The 20572-nt window shown below is 37.3% G+C and overlaps 1 protein-coding gene across 3 annotated transcripts in view; it reads left to right on the top strand.

Moving 5' to 3' along the window:
* The window catches only part of MIER1 (MIER1 transcriptional regulator), a 36690-nt gene that overhangs the window by 10667 nt on the left and 5451 nt on the right, over positions 1 to 20572 (top strand). For all 3 annotated transcript variants that reach the window (XM_056498132.1, XM_056498131.1, XM_056498130.1), the window contains exons 2-11: positions 1550 to 1574; positions 3504 to 3649; positions 8274 to 8444; positions 11326 to 11458; positions 13983 to 14047; positions 14351 to 14423; positions 15826 to 15977; positions 16565 to 16646; positions 17574 to 17668; positions 18490 to 18617. In XM_056498132.1, the coding sequence (XP_056354107.1) occupies positions 3551 to 3649; positions 8274 to 8444; positions 11326 to 11458; positions 13983 to 14047; positions 14351 to 14423; positions 15826 to 15977; positions 16565 to 16646; positions 17574 to 17668; positions 18490 to 18617 (998 nt within the window). In that variant the 5' untranslated portion in view covers positions 1550 to 1574; positions 3504 to 3550. The remainder of the gene's footprint in view (positions 1 to 1549; positions 1575 to 3503; positions 3650 to 8273; positions 8445 to 11325; positions 11459 to 13982; positions 14048 to 14350; positions 14424 to 15825; positions 15978 to 16564; positions 16647 to 17573; positions 17669 to 18489; positions 18618 to 20572) is intronic.

Here is a 20572-nt window from a genome sequence, read left to right as displayed (position 1 = left end):
TGTGGGATTAAGGTTGGAAAAGATTTTTTTAAGATCATTGAGTCCATCCCATCATTAATCCATGTCCCCAAGTGTCACCTCCCCCTGGTTCTGGGCCCTTTCCATGAAAAAAAAATTTAAAAATTGATTTTTTCCTGGCCTGGGCAGTTTGAATTTATTTGGTTTCCATGATTGCTGCAATAAACCCATTAAGACTTTAATTTGTATTAATGATTGCATATTGCATTCTATTAATTATCCAGGTTTATCAGGCAAAGAAAACATCAAATAAAGAACAATCCTTGCTGGCTGATGCTGATATTCAGCTCCAGATCAGGAATACTGGACTCTGGAATTTGTTTAAGATAATCTTTGCAAATAAAATTTTTTTTTTTGGGGGGAGTAGTGATGAGCAAAACTTCTCCTGGTGTTGTGCAACCATCTGCAAAAATATTTGTGGTGTTTACTCAATTAATTTGAATTTCTCTGGAAATTCTGAGAGGCTCCAGGAGAGCTGGGAATGGGATATTGGCAAGGAATTTAGTTTATATTTTCTATATTTTCCTTTTTCTGGACACATTTTGAGTTCATTTCTACATTGGAGACTCCCACAAAAGGGAGGCAGAGGTGTAAATGAAATTATTCCCTAAAAAAAAAAAAAAAGTCTCTTCTCACTTTGAAGAGCTGCTGCTATTAAGAAACTTGAAATTAGAATTTTTTTCAATTTCAGATTTTGCTTTGCTGCATCACTAGGCTGAGTTGAGAAGGAAAATCCTTTAGAAAAATCCAAGTTTTATTACATATTACATAACCTATTACATACTAATTAACCATTACATATTAATTAATCAATAAATAATATTTGAGTTTGCAGGAGGTGACAGGAGCACCAGAGGGAAAACTCAATTTTCCCCACTTGGAAATGCCTGAAAAGAGTGGGAAACATTTGTTTAAATTATCCAAACAAATGAGCTTTGAATAACTGACATGCAAATTTCCCCCCAGGAGGCTGAAGATTGGCAAGGAAAAGCAGAATTTTATTTTAAAAAATATTCTTTGTGGAAGTTAGAAAATTCAGGGCCAAAAAGAGGTTCTGGTAAATGGATTATTGGAGAAGTCTCATTTTCTTTTTCTAAAAAAAAAAAAAAATTCTGCTGGTTTTTTTTTTTTTTTTCCCTCATGGTTGCATTGGAAATTAAGATTAAATTGATTTTTTTTTTTTTCTTAATTATGATTTGGGATTCCTTTAAAAAATGTGTCCCTGAATTGAAGGAGAATGGAAGAAAAATTCCTCCTAATCTGGATTGTGGAACAGGGAATTTATACCTGGAGTTACATCAGAGCTAAAGAATTATTTCCCTTGCTGCTTTATTTATAAATTTAATTATTATTTATAAATATATTTTAATATTGTATATTCTATATAACAAACAGATAAAATATATTTATAATATTTATATATCATCTATAAATATGTGTTCTGTATCAGCTGAATAATTTGCTTTATACAGGTTCAACATAGCAAAAATAATTTACTTTATTTTCTTTTTTTTTTTTTTTTTTTTTTCAGCCTTCTGTTGAGTCTTCAAGCCCAGGTAAATATTTTAAATAATTTAAATAATTTCAGAGAATTTAAATTGTCCAGGGAAAAAGGGGGAAATATGAGCAGGGTTGGGATTAAAAATTGGGGGAAAGATGAATTAAAAATCAGGAGAAAAAGGGGAAATTTGAGCAGAATTGGAATTAAAAATCAAATTAAAATTTGTCAATGAGGAAGGTGCCCAAGAGTAAAGGGGTTTAATTTGAGGAATTTTTCATTTTCAACCCTGTGAGGTGCTGGTGGAAATAAAAATATTCTTGGGAATGTTCCTCAAAAGGAAATTTCCCTGAATAACAAGGCAAAGACAAAGGAGAGAGGAAAAATAATTTGAATTTTTGCTCAGAGTTCTGCTTCAAACATCATCTAAAAAACCAACTAAAAAATCCAAATTTGTGAGGTCATGATGGAACTAAATAAATAATAATTAAAATATTATTATTATATTTATTATATTATTATTATATTATATTATATTATTATTATTATTATTATTATTATATATTAAAATATTATTCCCTATAGAAGAAATGTCCCTGAATAACAAGGCAAAGACAAAGGAGTGAGGAACAATAATTGGAATTTTTGTTCACAATTCTGCTTTGAGAATCAACTAAAGAAGAAATTTTAAAAGTCCAACTCTGTGAGGTGCTGATGGAACTAAATAAATAATAATAAAAATATTCTTGGGAATGTTTCCCCATAAAGGAAATTTCCCTGAATAACAAGACAAAACACAGGAATGAGGGAAAATAATTTGAATTTTCGCTCATGATTCTGCTTCGAATATCACCTAATAAAACAACTTAAAAAATCCAAATTTCTGAATGCTGAAGGAATTAAAAATCTTGTTGGGAATGTTTCTTCATAAAGGAATTTTCCCTGAATAACAAGGCAAAGATGAAGGAGTGAGGGACAATAATTTGAATTTTCGCTCACAATTCTGCTTCAGGCATCACATAATAAAACAACTTAAAAAATGCAAATTTATGAGTGCTGATGGAACTAAATAAATAATAATAAAAATATTATTGGGAATATTCCCCAGAAAGGAAATTTCCCTGAATAACAAGGCAAAGATGAAGGAGGGAGAAACAATAATTTGAATTTTCGCTCACAATTCTGCTTCGAGTATCACCTAATAAAGCAACTTAAAAAACCCAAATTTTTGAATGCTGAAGGAATTTAAAATATTATTGGGAATGTTTCCCTATAGAAGAAATTTCTCTGAATAACAAGGCAAAGACAGGAGCGAGGGACAATAATTTGAATTTTCGCTCACAATTCTTCGAGCATCACATAAGGAAACAACTAAAAAAAAAATCCAAATTTGTGAGGTCATGATGGAACTAAATAAATAATAATAAAAATATTCTTGGGAAAGTTTCCCTATAGAAGAAATGTCCCTGAATATCAAGGCAAAGACAAAAGAGCGAGGGACAATAATTTGAATTTTCGCTCACAGTTCTGTTTCGAGTATCACCTAAAGAAACAACTAAAAAAATCCAAATTTCTGAATGCTGATGGAACTAAATAAATAATAATAAAAATATTATTGGGAAAGTTTCCCCACAAAGGAAATGTCCCTGAATAACAAGATAAAAACAAAGGAATGAGGGAAAATAATTTGAATTTTCGCTCATAATTCTGCTTCGAGTATCACCTAAAGAAACAACAACAAAAAAAATCCAGATTTGTGAGGTGCTGATGGAACTAAAAAAATAATAATAAAAATATTATTGGGAAAGTTTCCCTATAGAAGAAATGTCCCTGAATAACAAGAGACAATAATTTGAATTTTCGCTCACAATTCTGCTTCGAACATCATCTAAAAAACCAACTAAAAAATCCAAATTTCTGAATGCTGATGGAATTAAAAAAAAAAAAAATTAAAAAACCTAAAAATCTTGCTGGGAATGTTTTGCAGGAGGTTCAGCTGCCTCTGATGACCATGAGTTTGACCCCTCAGCTGAGATGCTGGTGCACGACTTCGATGACGAGCGCACCTTAGAGGAGGAGGAGATGATGGAGGGAGAGCCCAACTTCAGATCTGAAATAGAGGATCTCAACAGGGTAGGTTTGTCCCTTCTATTTGCAATTTATTTAAAAAAAAAAAAAAAAATCAGCCTCAATCCATTCAGAAATAAATAATAAAGAGAGGGGGGAAAAGGCTGAATGAATTGATTAAAAATCGGGGGGAATAAATGGGGTATAAATATTAAAAATGTGGTTTTGGCATCTCTAGGATTTGTGGTTTATAACTAAAATAAATTAAAATATCATCTGAGTGAACTTGTGTATTCAGTTGTGCTTGTGGATTTTTAAAATAAAACCCCTCATAATTAATATTTCATGTGCATTTTGAACTTACCAAAAATTCAGGAGAATAAATGGGGTATAAATATTAAAAATGTGGTTTTTACATCTCTAGGATTTGTGGTTTACAATTAATGTAAATTAAAATATCATCTGAGTAAACTTGTGTATTCAGTTGTGCTTGTGGATTTTTAAAATAAAACCCCTCAAAATTCACATTTCTAGTGCATTTTGAATTTATCAAATATTGGGGAGAATAAATATTAAAAATGTGGTTTTGGCATCTCTAGGATTTGTGTTTTACAACCAAAATAAATTAAAATATCATCTGAGTGAACTTGTGTATTCCAGCTGCACCTCAGCAGTGCTTGTAGATTTTTATTTTAAAATAAAACTCCTCATAATTCACATTTCTTGTGCATTTTTAATTTATTAAAAATTGTGGAGAATAAATATTAAAAATGTGCTTTTTGCATCTCTAGGATTTGTGGTTTACAATTAATATAAATTAAAATATCATCTGAGTGAACTTGTGTATTCCAGCTGCACCTCAGCAGTGTTTTCCATTTTTTTTAATCTCTTAATTTCCAGGTTGATACAAAATGGAAAACATCAAGATCAATAAATAGTTGGTGAATTTAAATGTAGGTGAAATGAGGAATGGAGCTCCACATGTCTCTCATGTGGGGTGGAAATTGAAATTAATTTGAAACTAAATTTAATTAATTTTAATTAATTAATGTTTCATGGAATTTTCTCTCCCCACATTACAACCCTTCACTTTATCCCTTCATATCCAGTGATTAAATAAATTATTTTATTATTTTTATTTATTACTGTAGGGTAACTAATAAATAAATGCAGGAATTTTTTTCACTTTTTCCATTTTTTGCAATACCCTGAAGTGATACAGAAATCCCAATTTGTGTTTTCTCTCCTTGGGTCTCTTGGAATTGCAATGGACTGTTTGAAATTGAAACTTTACCTGAGGAAAATAATATCAATTTGAATCAATATTATAAAATAATTAAAATTCATAAATACATAAATAGAATATTATAACTATAATTAAATATTGTAGTGTTTAATATATTATAAATTTATTCTAAACCTCCTTTGCTAGGTAACACAGGGTCAGTGATATTCCTGTTCCATCATTCCCAAATTCCTACAAATTCCAGGAAAATTTTCAATTTTTGATTCTCAGCTCTGTGGGATAGAAGTGGTTAAAGTCAGGATATTCCTTTCCAAAATATCCTGGAGAACATCTGGATCATTCCAGGAGGAATTTTCTGCTGGCTCTGGTGCCAGGGGCATTTCATGGCAGTAAAATCTGAATTATGAATTCCCCAAAAAGGGAATGATGGGGAGCAGGGAGCCAATTTAATTCATGTTATTCATTTAATTCAACATTTAATTCATGTTACTGTGAACAACAAAATAGATTTCATTTAATTCAACATTTAATTCATGTTATTGTGAGCATGATATATTCCATTTATTTCAACATTTAATTCATGTTATTCATTTAATTCAACATTTAATTCATGTTACTGTGAACAGTATAATCCATTCCATTTAATTCAACATTTAATTCATGTTATTGTGAACATGATTTAATTCAACATTTAATTCATTTTATTGTGAACAACATGATACATTTCATTTATTTCAACATTTAATTCATGTTATTCATTTAATTCAACATTTAATTCATGTTACCCTGAACAACATGATACATTCTATTTAATTCAACATTTAATTCATGTTATGAACATGATATATTCCATTTAATTCAACATTTAATTCATGTTATGAACATGATATATTCCATTTAATTCAACATTTAATTCATGTTATTGTGAACATGATATCTTCCATTTAATTCAACATTTAATTCATGTTACCCTGAACAACATGATACATTTCATTTAACTCAAGTTACTATGAACAATATAATTTAATTTAATTCATGTGGTTTGCATGGCTGGGTGTAAAGTTTGACCAAAGGATAGAGGAATAAGAGGTAGAATGGCTTAGTTCTTTAAAATAAAATAAAATAATATAAGATGAAAATAAAATAAAGTGGAATGGAATGGAATGGAATGGAATGGAATGGAATGGAATGGAATGGAATGGAATGGAATGGAATGGAATAGAATAGAATAGAATAGAATAGAATAGAATAGAATAGAATAGAATAGAATAGAATAGAATAGAATAGAATAGAATAGAATAGAATAGAATAGAATAGAATAGAATAGAATAGAATAGAATAGAATTAAAATAAAATAAAATAAAATAAAATAAAAGTAGAATGGAATAGAATTAGAATAAAATTGAATAGAATAGAATTAGAATAAAATTGAATAGAATAGAATTAAAATAAAATAAAATAAAATAAAATAAAATAAAATAAAATAAAATAAAATAAAATAAAATAAAATAAAATAAAATAAAACACACATTTACTAAGGGCTGATAACCTCTGTCACCCTTGTTTTTCCAGAGCACAACCAACTCCACTTTTGTCATTGGGATTATTGGGATGTTTCCAGAAATTAGATCAGTGCAGGCCCTTAGGACAGGAAGTCTAAGGTCAGCCAATAACTAAAAATATCTGATTATCAACATGGGCATTAAATACAAGAAAAAAACTATTTGGAGCAAGCAGCCAACTCCAGGTCATAAACAAAGGGTTGGATGTTTTGAGAGAGAATTTTTAAATAATCCCTGAAAATTTCTGTTCTGAAAAATCTCCCTAGGGATGATTGTCCTGAAGGCTGGACACTGAGGATTAAAAGTAAATAAATAAAAATAAATAATTAAGGAATTAATTTGCAGAGCCAGTGATTTTTATTAATAGTATTTATTGGTAAAATTTAGTTTAAAACAATTTTTAATTGTATTTATTAGTATTTTTATTGATAAAGGTTTGGGAGCCTATATTAATAAAGTCAATTTTATTAATAAAATAAAATATTTCTTAAAATTAATTTATATGAGTACTGACAGTATAAATTGAAATGTCTCATGAGTAGACCAGCTTTTTAATTAAAAAAAAAAAAAATCAGGTGTCCCTGATCCCTGGTGCAGCAATTCCTGTGGGTATCCCAGTTAATTCCAAATTTTTATTTGGATTTGTCCCTGATCCCTGATGGAACAATTCCTGTGGGATATCCCAATTAATTCCCAGTTTTTATTTGGATTGTCCCTGATCCCTGATGGAACAATTCCTGTGGGATATCCCAGTTAATTCCCAGTTTCTCTCTGGATTTGCCCCTGATCCCTGGTGCAGCCATTCCTGTGGGATACCCCAGCTGACTCCCAGTTTTTATCTGGATGTGCCTGTTATCCCTGTGGTTTAGTGATGCTGTTGAGCAATTCCTGTGGGATACCCCAGTTAATTCCCAGATTTTGGTTGGGAGGTGTCCCTGGTGGAGCAATTCCTGTGGGATATCCCAGTTAATTCCCAGATTTTATTTGGGAGTTGTCCCTGATCCCAGTGTTTTAGTGATGCTGTTGAGGAATTCCTGTGGGATACCCCATCTGACTCCCAGTTTTTATTTGGATGTGCCTGTTATCCCTGTGTTTTTTTGATGCTGTTGAGGAATTCCTGTGGGATACCCCATCTGACTCCCAGTTTTTATTTGGATGTGCCTGTTATCCCTGTGTTTTTTTGATGCTGTTGAGGAATTCCTGTGGGATTTTCCCAGTTCACTCCCAGTTTCTCTCTGGATTTGTCCCTGATCCCTGGTGCAGCCATTCCTGTGGATACCCCAGTTAATTCCCAGTTTCTCTCTGGATGTGCCTGTTATCCCTGTGGTTTTTGATGCTGTTGAGGAATTTCTGTGACATACCCCAGTTAATTCCCAGTTTTTATCTGGATGTGCCTGTTATCCCTGTGGTTTTTGATGCTGTTGAGGAATTCCTGTGGATACCCCAGTTAATTCCCAGTTTCTCTCTGGATGTGCCTGTTATTCCTGTGGTTTTTGATGCTGTTGAGGAATTCCTGTGGATACCCCAGTTAATTCCCAGTTTTTATCTGGATGTGCCTGTTATCCCTGTGGTTTTTGATGCTGTTGAGGAATTCCTGTGGATACCCAGCTGACTCCCAGTTTCTCTCTGGATGTGCCTGTTATCCCTGTGGTTTTTGATGCTGTTGAGGAATTCCTGTGAGATACCCCAGTTAATTCCCAGTTTCTCTCTGGATGTGCCTGTTATCCCTGTGGTTTTTGATGCTGTTGAGGAATTCCTGTGGATACCCCAGTTAATTCCCAGTTTCTCTCTGGATGTGCCTGTTATCCCTGTGGTTTTTGATGCTGTTGAGGAATTCCTGTGGGTGCCCACCTCACTCCCAGTTTCTCTCTGGATGTGCCAGGAGAGTGCCATGCCCATCCAGGAGCTGCTGAGCCGCTATGGCTACGATGGCACCGTGCCCCTGCAGGAGGAGGAGGAGGAGGAGGAGGAGGAGGAGGAGGAAGAGGAGGAGGGAGAAGATGAGGATGATGTTGACAATGATGACAACAGTGGCTGCAGTGGGGAGAACAAGGTAAACCAGCTCATTTGCATCTGTAAATTTGGGATTTGCTCATGGCAGAGCTAATCTGTGATTTTGTAAACCTTATTCTGTATTTCTCTTAATTCCATCTCTCTCATCCCAAATGCATGGGGATTTAAATTGAAATTTTTTAATTCAATTCAATTTTAAATGCAGCACGATGGGATGAGAGTTGTCCTTCAGAAGTTCAGCACTGACATTTTAAATCCTGCAGACACCTTCAGAGATCCAAGTGAACACTTACTTTGAGTAGAAAAGCTGATTATTGAAACTGGACAAGTGTGGAGTGGGATTAAATGTGCCTCTGGGTCTTGGAAATCCTGCAAATTTTCCAGCTTGAGCCTTTTAAATTGTGTTTTTCCAGCCTGGTTGTACTTGAATTAACTGAACCTAATGCTTCAAGTCTCTGCAAAATGTTTAGTTCTTCTCTGTGTTCTCTTCAAATAATTTTCTGATTTTAAAAAAGAGTTTTTTCTGCTTGGAATGTAGAATCCTGTCATGGGCACAGCTGCTGCATCCTGAATTCCTGTAAGATAAAAACTCCTTGGAATTGTCAGTGACACAAAAGTGAAGAGATTTCATTTCTGATGTGGCTTTTAATAAAATCCATTCTGGGCTTTTGGTACCTTTCCCTGTTTTAGGCATGGGGGGAGCAGGGAGAATTCCTCCTGGAGAATTCCTCCTGGAGAATTCCTTCTGGAGAATTCCTCCTGGGGAATTCCTCCTGGAGAATTCCTCCTGGAGAACTCCTTCTGGAGAATTCCTTCTGGAGAATTCCTCCTGGAGAATTCCTTCTGGGGAACTCCTTCTGGAGAATTCCTTCTGGAGAATTCCTTCTGCAGAATTCCTCCTGGAGAATTCCTCCTGGAGAATTCCTTCTGGAAAATTCCTTCTGGGGAAGTCCTCCTGGAGAATTCCTTCTGGAGAATTCCTCCTGGAGAATTCCTCCTGGAGTATTCCTCCTGGAGAATTCCTCCTGGAGAATTCCTTCTGGAGAATTCCTTCTGGAGAATTCCTCCTGCAGAATTCCTCCTGGAGAATTCCTTCTGAAGAATTCCTTCAGGAAAATGTCCTCATGGAAAGGGATCCCAGCCCAGTTCAGCCCAGTTCAGTCCATCCCAGCACTGGGATCAGACCTCCCCATCCCATCCCATCCCATCCCATCCCATCCCATCCCATCCCATCCCATCCCATCCCATCCCATCCCATCCCATCCCATCCCATCCCATCCCATCCCAGCACTGGGATCAGACCCTCTGCAGTCCAGCCCAGCCCAGCACTGGGATCAGGCCCATCCCAGTCCATCCCATCCCAGCACTGGGATCAGGCCCTCTGCAGTCCATCCCAGTCTATTCCATCCCTTTCTATTCCATCCCAGCACTGGGATCAGGCCCTCCCCAGTCCATCCCAGTCTATTCCATCCCTTTCTATTCCATCCCTGCATTGGGATCAGGCCCTCCCCAGTCCATCCCAGTCCCTCCCAGTCCGTCCCAGCTGCACTTGGGGCTGTGCTGGCCTGGCAGAGGTGCAGAGCCCTGGGGCAGCAGGAGCAGCTGTGGGGTGGGACACTCAGAACCGGCTGAGTCCCTCCCAGTCCCTCCCAGTCCCTCCCTGTCCCTCCCAGCCCATCCCATCCCTCCCAGTCCCTCCCAGTCCATCCCAGCCCAGCCCATCCCAGTCCCTCCCAGCCCATCCCAGTCCCTCCCTGTCCCTCCCTGTCCCTCCCAGCCCATCCCAGTCCCTCCCAGTCCCACTCAATCCCCTCCCAGCCCATCCCAGTCCCTCCCTGTCCCTCCCAGTCCCTCCCAGCCCATCCCAGTCCATCCCAGTCCCTCCCAGTCCCTCCCTGTCCCTCCCAGTCCATCCCAGTCCCTCCCAGCCCATCCCATCCCTCCCTGTCCCTCCCAGTCCATCCCAGTCCATCCCAGTCCATCCCAGTCCCATCCCAGCCCATCCCAGTCCCTCCCTGTCCCTCCCTGTCCCTCCCAGCCCATCCCATCCCTCCCAGTCCATCCCAGTCCCTCCCAGCCCATCCCAGTCCCTCCCTGTCCCTCCCAGTCCCTCCCAGTCCCAGCGTTCCCAGTCCCTCCCAGTCCATCCCAGTCCATCCCAGTCCCTCCCAGTCCTCCCAGTCCCTCCCAGTCCCTCCCAGTCCGTCCCAGTCCATCCCAGTCCCTCCCAGTCCCTCCCAGTCCATCCCAGTCCATCCCAGTCCCTCCCAGTCCCTCCCAGTCCCTCCCAGCCCATTGCACTCCCTGCTCGGGCTGGTTTCTATTTTTAAGCTGCTCTAAGCTGCAGATGTGACAGAGCCACAGCAGCCCCTGTGTGGCCAGCAGGAAGCACCAGCTGTACAGGCAGCAGCCTTGCAAGCACACAAAATCCATTTAAAAAATATTTCTATTTTTATTTTTCTCTGCTTGAAATAATTCATGTAGTTTGTGGTGGTTTGTCTACAAATAAATTTGAATTTTTGGTCTTGGCTCAATGTTCTGAACCAGCCCTGAACCACTGAATGCACATGGATTTTTATGGAAGGTTCCATTTTCACTTAAATCCTCCCCTTGTTATTGAAAATTCATCAGAAAGGGCTTTAAACACCAAAGGAAAATTTCAGGTAAAATTAAATCCAATAAAAACCACGAGGCTTAAAAAAAAACCAAAAAAATTATGTTTTATCTATTTAAAAAAAAACAACCTCAGAATATTTTCACACATTAAAAATTTAAATTTATGATGGCACAACCTGAACAAACCACAAATAAATAGATATTTAGACAAAAAAATACTGCTAAAATCAGATTTCTCCCTACCAGCCACAACTGAGCTGCTGCTGATTTATTCCATGAGTGCTTTTTATTTGATTTTCTGACAGGAGGAGACCATCAAAGATTCCTCAGGGCAGGAAGATGAGACCCAATCCTCCAATGATGACCCAGCCCCAGCTGGGGCTCCTCAGGACCCCCAGGAGCTGATTCGCCCCCGGCGCTGCAAATATTTCGATACCAGTGAGTCCAGTTTAATCCCAGTTTAATCCCAGTTTAATCCCAGTTAAAATCCCAGTGTCTGTGCCACCAATGCATTGGCATCCCTAAAAACTGGGGCTTTTCCTCTTCCTGCCACTGCTGCTGCTGAGGGTTGAAAAATTGAAATAATTGAAAAATCGAAATAATTGAAATTTTCCAGGTTACAATTAATTGTGTGCTCTGGTTGTTGGGCTCTGTCCTCAGCCAAAGGAGCTCAGAGTCCTGAGGGAAGAATCCTCCTGAAGGGAAAAATCAACTAAAAATTTCCTACAAATAAAATCCACATTTTAAAATTTCCTACAAATAAAACCCCAGGAACAGAAAAGCAATAAAATCTGGGAAAGACCAAACCTGAAATAATGGAGGAGGGAGGGTCACAAAGAGGAAAATTTGCTTCAAGAATTCCATTTTTGATTCTGTTGTCAGCATTTAACTCATAATTTTCATTCTTATTTTGTTTACACATTGATTTTGCATCCACCTGAATCTGATTTCCCTGGAATCTCCCTCCTGTAAATATTTTGATACCAGTGAGTCCAGTTTAGTCCCAGTTAAAATCCCAGTTAAAATGCCAGTGTCTGTGCCACCAATGCATTGGCATCCCTAAAAACTGGGGCTTTTCCTCTTCCTGCCACTGCTGCTGCTGAGGGTTGGAAAATTGAAATAATTGAAAATTGAAAGAATTGAAAATCAAAATAATTGAAATTTTCCAGGTTACAGTTAATGGTTGTTTGCCAGAGTTTGGGCTCTGTCCTCAGCCAAAGGAGCTCAGAGTCCTGAGGGAAGAATCCTCCTGAAGGGAAAAATCAACTAAAAATTTCCTACAAATAAAATCCACATTTTAAAATTTCCTACAAATAAAACCCCAGGAACAGAAAAGCAATAAAATCTGGGAAAGACCAAACCTGAAATAATGGAGGAGGGAGGGTCACAAAGAGGAAAATTTGCTTCAAGAATTCCATTTTTGATTCTGTTGTCAGCATTTAACTCATAATTTTCATTCTTATTTTGTTTACAAATTGATTTTGCATCCACCTGAATCTGATTTCCCTGGAATCTCCCTCCTGAAAATATTTTGATACCAGTGAGTCCAGTTGAATCCCAGTTAAAATCCCAGTTAAAATCCCAGTTAAAATCCCAGTGTCTGTGCCACCAATGCATTGGCATCCCTAAAAACTGGGACTTTTCCTTTTCCTGCCACTGCTGCTGCTGAGGGTTGAAAAACTGAAATAATTTAAAATTGAAAGAATTGAAAATCGAAATAATTGAAATTTTCCAGGTTACAGTTAATGGTTGTTTGCCAGAGTTTGGGCTCTGTCCTCAGCCAAAGGAGCTGAGGGAAAAATCAACTAAAAATTTCCTACAAATAAAAATCCAAATTTTAAAATTTCCTACAAATAAAACCCCAGGAACAGAAAAGCAATAAAATCTGGGAAAGACCAAACCTGAAATAATGGAGGAGGGAGGGTCATAAAGTGGAAAATTTGCTTCAAGAATTCCATTTTTGATTCTGTTGTCAACATTGAACTCATAATTTTCATTTTTATTTTGTTTACAAATTGATTTTGCATTTATTTTCCTGGAATCTCCCCTGATGGGACCTGACCCTTTTGGCAAAGCAGATATTTCATCTTATTTCACTGAAAGTTCCTGTTGCTATTTGAATTCTTTCTCTTCTGGCTTTGAACAAATAAAAAATTCCTCACCATACCTTACACTTGATAATTCTTAGTTACAACTAAAATTTTTAATTTGCAGTTGATTTAAATCCAAAATTGCCAAGGAGCCTTTAAATTTAAATTAAGAAAATCCAAATTTGCCAAGGAGCCTTTAAATTTAAATTAACAAAATCCAAATTTGCCAAGGGACATTTAAATTTAAATCAACAATTGCCAAGTGTGTAGCTGTGCAGAGGACTGCAAATATCTTCAATGAATTCCTGTTTTTAGGCAAAAAATTAATTTAATTCAAGTGTCTTGCATTAGGTTTGGGGGTTTTTACAGTTTTCAGCTGTGTATAAAATGTCATTTAATGTAGAAATAATTCTAATGCTGCTCCAAAGCAGCACCTTGAGGAAAGCAGCTGGTCTGTATCATAAAGAGATTAATTCCTGCCAATCCTTATCCCAAATAATCTCCTGGAAGTGCATCCCAGGCTCCTAAATCCCACTCCCAGATTTCTCCCACCTCCTGCTGGCACCTACCTGAAATTCCTGCAAAAGAAGAGCAGCAACCAAGCCAGGAGCTGATGGAAAAGGAGCTGAAAAAATAAAAATATCCCCACAAATTGGGATCACTCCAAGCTGGAGAAAATTGGAATTTAGCAACAAAACTTAGGGATGTGTTTATTTATATTTTAATTTCTCAGAGCTTGCTTTGCTTGTATCCTCCTGCAAATGTGGGTGGGTCATTTTTCATGTTGTCCCCAAAATTGTCCCTGGTCCTGCTGGGGTGAGATAAGGGCTGGAGGCTCTTCTGGCCTCCCATGGCTGCCAAATTCCTTGCAGATAGTGAAATCGAGGAGGAATCTGAAGAGGATGAAGATTATATTCCCTCAGAAGACTGGAAAAAGGTAAATTAAAATTCAGCCCACATTCCATGATTAATTAATTAATTAATCTGAGCTCTGAGCACCTCAATCCTCTGTTTTTCCCCATAAATAGGAGAATTTTGGTAATAAGAAATCTTTAAATCTTCCCTAAACAGTCCAAAAAAAAATCCATTTCCATATAGTTGTTTCAAAAGTTGCATTTTTAGATTTGAAACAATGAAAGTTTTGAGAGGGGAGGAGAAAAAGATGTGCTCATGTTATTGTTTGCTAACAAAAAAAAAAATCTCAGGGTTTGCTTCACTTCTTCTTTTTCTTCCCACTCAGGAAATCATGGTGGGCTCTATGTTTCAAGCTGAAATTCCAGCTGGCACCTGCAAATACAAAGAGAATGAAAAAGGTGAGATTTGACCATTTATTGATGTTTGGAATTGATGTTTAATTAGGAGAAATAAAAGATTTGATTGGTGTCATGTGTCTTAATAAATTAATGACAATTAGAGCCACCTTCATCAAATTATAGCTGTGCTTCAGCAGAGCTGGAGGAAGAGGAAAATAAGGATTTTATTCTTGATAAAAGAATATTGAGATTGGATTATAATTTAATGATCTACACAAGCTGCAGCCTCTTCACTTGGAGATTTCTTTTATAGGAAATAAAACAGCTAATGGAGAAATTGGAACTGGATTATCACTTTAAAAAGGGCAAAATGGTACCAGCAGCTTTGGTTTTCACATTTTGTACCCTTCCATCAGGAATAAAAAGTTCTGCTTTTGTGGATTTTTTTTTTTCTCCCCAGAAATTTTTCCCTTCATCCCAAGCAGAGGCTCTGTCAGGAAAGGCAGATCCAGTTTAAACCCATAAAAAGCATAAAAGGAAATTTTCCTGCTCATTCAGCCTGTTCCTAAGAATTTGCTCACACTGCAGGTCAATGAAAATGGATTTTTTTTTGTAGTTTTGTGTAATTTAATTTGGAATAACCACCACAAAAGCTGGAGCCTTCCCAGAATCCAAGTTTCTGCTCAGTTCTCATTGCCCAGAGAGGTTGTGGATTCTCCTGGATCCCTGCAATTCCCAGGCAGGGTTTGGAATCCATGGAACTGGATGATTTTTAAATCTTTTCCACCCCAAACCATTCCAGGATTCTCTGAGGGTTCCTAGAACTCTTTTTTTTAATTTTTTTTTTCTTGAATGAGCAGCCAAACATCAGCTGAGTTGGAACCTCTGGAATAAAAACCTCCCAGAAAACTCCTGGGAGCTGTTCCCAAAATGTGTCCTGGGTGAAACAGAGCTGCTTGCTTTACAAGACATTTTAATCATTTTCTTTGCCACTTTTAGGGTTTTATTTATATTTATTTCTATTATAAAATCCATTTTCAGCCCTCTGAGCTCCCCCCATCCCTTGCTGACTGTGCTTTCCCAACCATTCCTCTTGGAATCTTCAAATTCCTTTCCTGCTGCTCTTTCTCAGACAAGGTCTGGATATTTTCCTGCTTTAATAGCCAGAATTTCACTTTATTCTGCTACAATTCCAAAATAAAACTGGGGGATAATCAGGGAATATCTCACTTGGCCCACATTTATTTCACTTTATTGTGGTTTCCCTGCTCTCAGTCTCCTGTGAAAGCTCTGGAAAAGGTGGAGATGAAAACTCTGGAGCTGCAGGATGAGTTGTAGAATCCAGAACCCAGGATTTGAAGGCAAAGTCCAAAATCCAAATTATTTTGGATCTCTGTCCCCACAGGCAATAAATACCTTTATAATGATTTAATTTCATTCTAATTCTTTTCTTTTTCTCCAGTGTATGAGAATGATGACCAGCTGCTCTGGAATCCTGACTTTTTAGCAGAGGAGAAAGTGATAGAATTCCTGAGTGAAGCCTCGAGGCGCACGGGGGAGGAGAAAGGTCTGGATGCAATTCCTGAGGGCTCCCACATCAAAGACAATGAGCAGGTACAGAAAAAAATCACTCACTGAGTTCATTTCTAGAACTAATCATCTTTTTATTTCATTTTACTCCCCAGAGGTAAAATTGGGTTTGAAACATTTTCATTGTTCCTTGTGGGAATAGAAATCGATGAGGTTTTTACCTCCCAGTGAATATTAAACTGTTAACTTGGGTTTAATGTTGTTTATATAAAATAAATGTGTAATAGAAAAGAAATAAAATCAGTTCTTATTTCAGACATAAATCTGTAGGAATTAATTCTCTCAGGTACAGAATTTTTCAATTATAAAATTCTCTATGAATGAACTCTTCATTTTTTTTCTTCACACCCAAAAAAAAACAAACCCTTACACATCAATTTTACAAACATGTGGAATGGATTAAAAAGTTTCAAAAAAAAAAATAAAATCCATCAATTGTACAAATGTGTGTAATGGGTGAAAAAGTGTCAGTTCTTTGCTTGGGTATTTTCTTGGCTCTGTAAACAGATTTGGAAATTCAGACTCACTAAATAGATCCCAAGTGAGTCTGGGTGTGGCCCAGCAGAATTTGGGAGGTGCTGGAGGGGTAAATGTGGATTTTCTCTCTGCAGGCTCTCTATGAACTGGTGAAGTGCAATTTTGATCCTGAGGAATCCTTGAGGAGGCTGAGGTTCAATGTCAAAGCTGCCAGAGGTGAGCAGGGCTGAAAAGGAGCTGCAATTCTGAAATTCTGAATAAAAACTCAATTAAATCAACCTCATTTAATCTCTTCTTCTCTGGGAAGAAGATGTGGAAATTCAGATTTGGCGAGCAGGGCTGAAAAGGAGCTGCAATTCTGGAATTCCTCAATTCTGAATTAAATCTCATTTAAATCAACCTCATTTAAATCTCTTCTTCTGGGAAGAAGATGTGGAAATTCAAATTTGGTGAGCAGGGCTGAACAGGAGCTGGAATTCTGGAATTCTGAATTAAATCTCATTTAAATTAACCTCATTTAATCTCTTCTTCTCTGGGAAGAAGCTGTGAAAATTCAGATGTGGAAATTCAAATTTGACAGAAATAGCTGAGAATTCAGCAGCAGCTTCAGATTGAAAATTCCTTCTCCCCAACTCAACTTTTAGGGATTTTCTTGTGCTTTTCCAGACCTCCCAGGCATCAAAGTAATAATTGTAATTTATAATTATAAAAATATTTAATAATAAATTATATTTTTTATATTTTATTTTAGAAATAAATTTCTTTTATAACATTAAAACCCTTGCTATATAAAATGGAATAATCCAAAAAAAGGAGCAAATTAACCTTTTATTTTCCAAAGTGTAGCATTACAACCCCTGATACATAAAATAGATTAATCCTAAATGAAAGAGCAAATTAACATTTTATTTTACAAAATATAACATGAAAAAACCCTGCTATATAAAATGAAATAATTACTAAAAAAAGGACCAAATTAACCTTTTCTTTTCCAAAATATGACATTAAAAAGTGAATTATTTCTCAATAAAGGAGTAAATAAATCTGATTTTCCAGAGTACAGCATTCAAAACCCTGCTATATAAAATTAATTTATTTTTTTTTTTTAATCTTTTTTGCTTTTTATTTTGGATTTTCCTATAGAAGAATTATCTGTGTGGACAGAAGAGGAATGCAGGAACTTTGAACAAGGGCTGAAAGTCTATGGCAAAGATTTCCATGTGATTCAGGCAAATAAGGTAAATTTTAAATACATTTCTCACTTTTTACATTTTGAAACAAAGTCATTATGACTGAATGTTCTCCTGAAAATGGAGAAAATAATTTCATTTTGGCTTGGAAAGAACCTTAAAAATCCCATTAACAGGGATCCTCCCACTTGGGCATTTCCAGGGATGGAATTTTTTCCTAAAATTTACAAATTGTTTTTTTTTTTAAAGCCCAGAATTTATAAATGCAAAAGCAAAAAATCCTGTAGGAAGAGCCTGGAATTTTCCTCCTGGAGCTGCTCCTCCCATAAAATCTCCAATATTTTTACCAAAACCCTTAACTCACAAAATCTCAATTTTCAAATTTCAAACCACTTTTCCAAGGAGCTTTAACTTAGAACTCCCAAAATCTCAATTTTAACATTTCAGACCACTTTTCCAAGCACCTTTAACTTAAAATTCCCAAAATCTCAATTTTAACATTTCAGACCACTTTTCCAAGCACCTTTAACTTAAAAATCCCAAAATCTCAATTTTAACATTTCAAACCACTTTTCCAAGCACCTTTAACTTAAAATTCCTAAAATCTCAATTTTAGCATTTCAGACCACTTTTCCAAGCACCTTTAACTTAAAATTCCCAAAATCTCAATTTTAACATTTCAAGCCTTTTTTCCAAGCACCTTTAACTTAAAATTCCCAAAAATCTCAATTTTCAAATTTCGAACCGACAATTTCTATTCTCCCAAGCAGCTTTAACTTAAAATTTGACACTTTTTCCTCCCACCACTGAATTTTTTGGGTTTGAAAAGTGCTTTGGAGTTGACCCAGCTGTGCTTGGCTGTGCTCCAGGTGAGGACTCGCTCCGTGGGGGAGTGTGTGGCTTTTTATTACATGTGGAAAAAGTCGGAACGTTACGATTTCTTCGCTCAGCAAACCCGGTTTGGCAAGAAAAAATACAACCTGCACCCTGGGGTCACGTAAGATCTGCAATTTCATCTCTCTGGGGCTTTCAATCTTGATTTTATCCAGCTCTCAGCTGAAAATTCAGGGATTCAGAGCTTCATTTGCAGCAGGAAAACAGCCCAAGTTAATAAAAAAAAAAATCCTAAATGTGTATAAATAATCTGTAAAATATATTTATTTGGAGTAAGGCAAACACTTTGCACTGAGGAACAAGTTCAGTCTGAGTTTTGTTGGAATTTCTTTTTAAATGCTGTCTGAATTAAATCTATTCCCTAAACAAAAGCCTGAATCCCAAATTTCAGGTGGAATTGGTGGTGCATTGTTTATCCATCATTGTGGCCAGCAAATCCCAGGATTTGGGGGTTCCCAAAACTCCTTTTCCCATCCCAGGGGATTTGGGGGTTCCCAAAACTCCTTTTCCCATCCCAGGGGATTTGGGGTTCCCAAATCTCCTTTTCCCATTCCCACCAGCAAATCCCAGGATTTGGGGATTCCCAAAACTCCTTTTCCCATTCCAGGGGATTTGGGGGTTCCCAAAACTCCTTTTCCCATCCCAGGGGATTTGGGATTCCCAAAACTCCTTTTCCCATTCCCACCAGCAAATCCCAGGATTTGGGGATTCCCAAAACTCCTTTTCTCATTCCCACCAGCAAATCCCAGGATTTGGGGATTCCCAAAACTCCTTTTCCCATTCCAGGGGATTTGGGGATTCCCAAAACTCCTTTTCCCATCCCAGGGGATTTGGGGGTTCCCAAAACTCCTTTTCCCATTCCCACCAGCAAATCCCAGGGGATTTGGGGATTCCCAAATCTTTTCCCATTTTCCTTGCTGAGGAAAGAGGGAATGTGTGAGCAGAGCTGGTTGTGCTGCCCTTCATTCCAAAGCTCTGATTTTCCTGCCCCTCTCTTTCCACTGCCTCTTGCCAAACTTTTTTACTATTATTTGCATTCCTCATTTCTTCCTGGCTCCTCTGCTGATCCTTCTTTGGAATATTCTTGTTTCTCCAAACATTTCAGGGCTCTGGGACACCCAGAGTTCCCATCTGAGACTTTGGGGGTGTTACAGAGAGTTTCTTACCTGGCAGGGACTCTGCCTGCCCCTCTCCTTCCATTTCATGCTGGGTTTTCCCCCCTGTTTTCCATTTTTTTCCCTCCTATTTTCCATTTTTCCCTATTTTCCATTCCCTCTCTTTTCCATTTTCCCTCCTATATTCCATTTCCCTTATTTTCCATTTTCCCTAGTTTCCATTTTCCCTAGTTTCCATTTTCCCCTATTTTCCATTCCCCCCCTATTTCCCATTTTTCTCTATTTTCCAACCCCCCTATTTTCCATCCCTATTTCCCATTTTCCCCTATTGTCCATTTACCCTATTTTCCATACCTATTTTCCATTCCCCTGTTTCCCATCCCTATTTCCCATTATTCCCTATTTCCCATTCCTATTTCCCATTTTTCCCTATTTTCCATCCCTATTTCCCATTTTTCCCTATTTTCCATCCCTATTTTCCATTTTTCCCTATTTCCCATCCCTATTTCCCATTTTTCCCTATTTTCCATCCCTATTTCCCATTTTTCCCTATTTTCCATCCCCCCTATTTTCCATCCCTATTTCCCATTTTTCCCTATTTCCCTTCCCCCAGTGAGCCATTTTTGGTGGTTAGTCACTCCCAGCTCTTCCTGCTGTGTGGGGGTGCAGCAGCAGAGTCACTAGGGACTGGACTTGTCTGTTCTTGAATGATTTTGCAGATAAATTCAGGCAATCCAGGCTGTAATTCCAGCCCAATGATGTGTTAGAAGCTGTTTCTGGAGTTCATCCAACCTTCCCACCACATCCAAGGCTTTTCTCCTCCAGCTCCCTTTGTTTCCATCCTCCATTCCTGCCCTAAACTGGAGCACTGGGATAACTGGCAGAGATGGGAATGTCTTGAGCTCTGGAGTTTTTCACTTGGTTTCAGCTTTACCTCTTTGGG

Source organism: Oenanthe melanoleuca, chromosome 8 (assembly GCF_029582105.1).
Source record: "Oenanthe melanoleuca isolate GR-GAL-2019-014 chromosome 8, OMel1.0, whole genome shotgun sequence".
In the NCBI taxonomy this organism is placed as follows: domain Eukaryota; kingdom Metazoa; phylum Chordata; class Aves; order Passeriformes; family Muscicapidae; genus Oenanthe; species Oenanthe melanoleuca.
The sequence above is the reverse complement of the archived record's forward strand: the minus strand, read 5'-3'. Positions and strand labels throughout refer to the sequence as shown.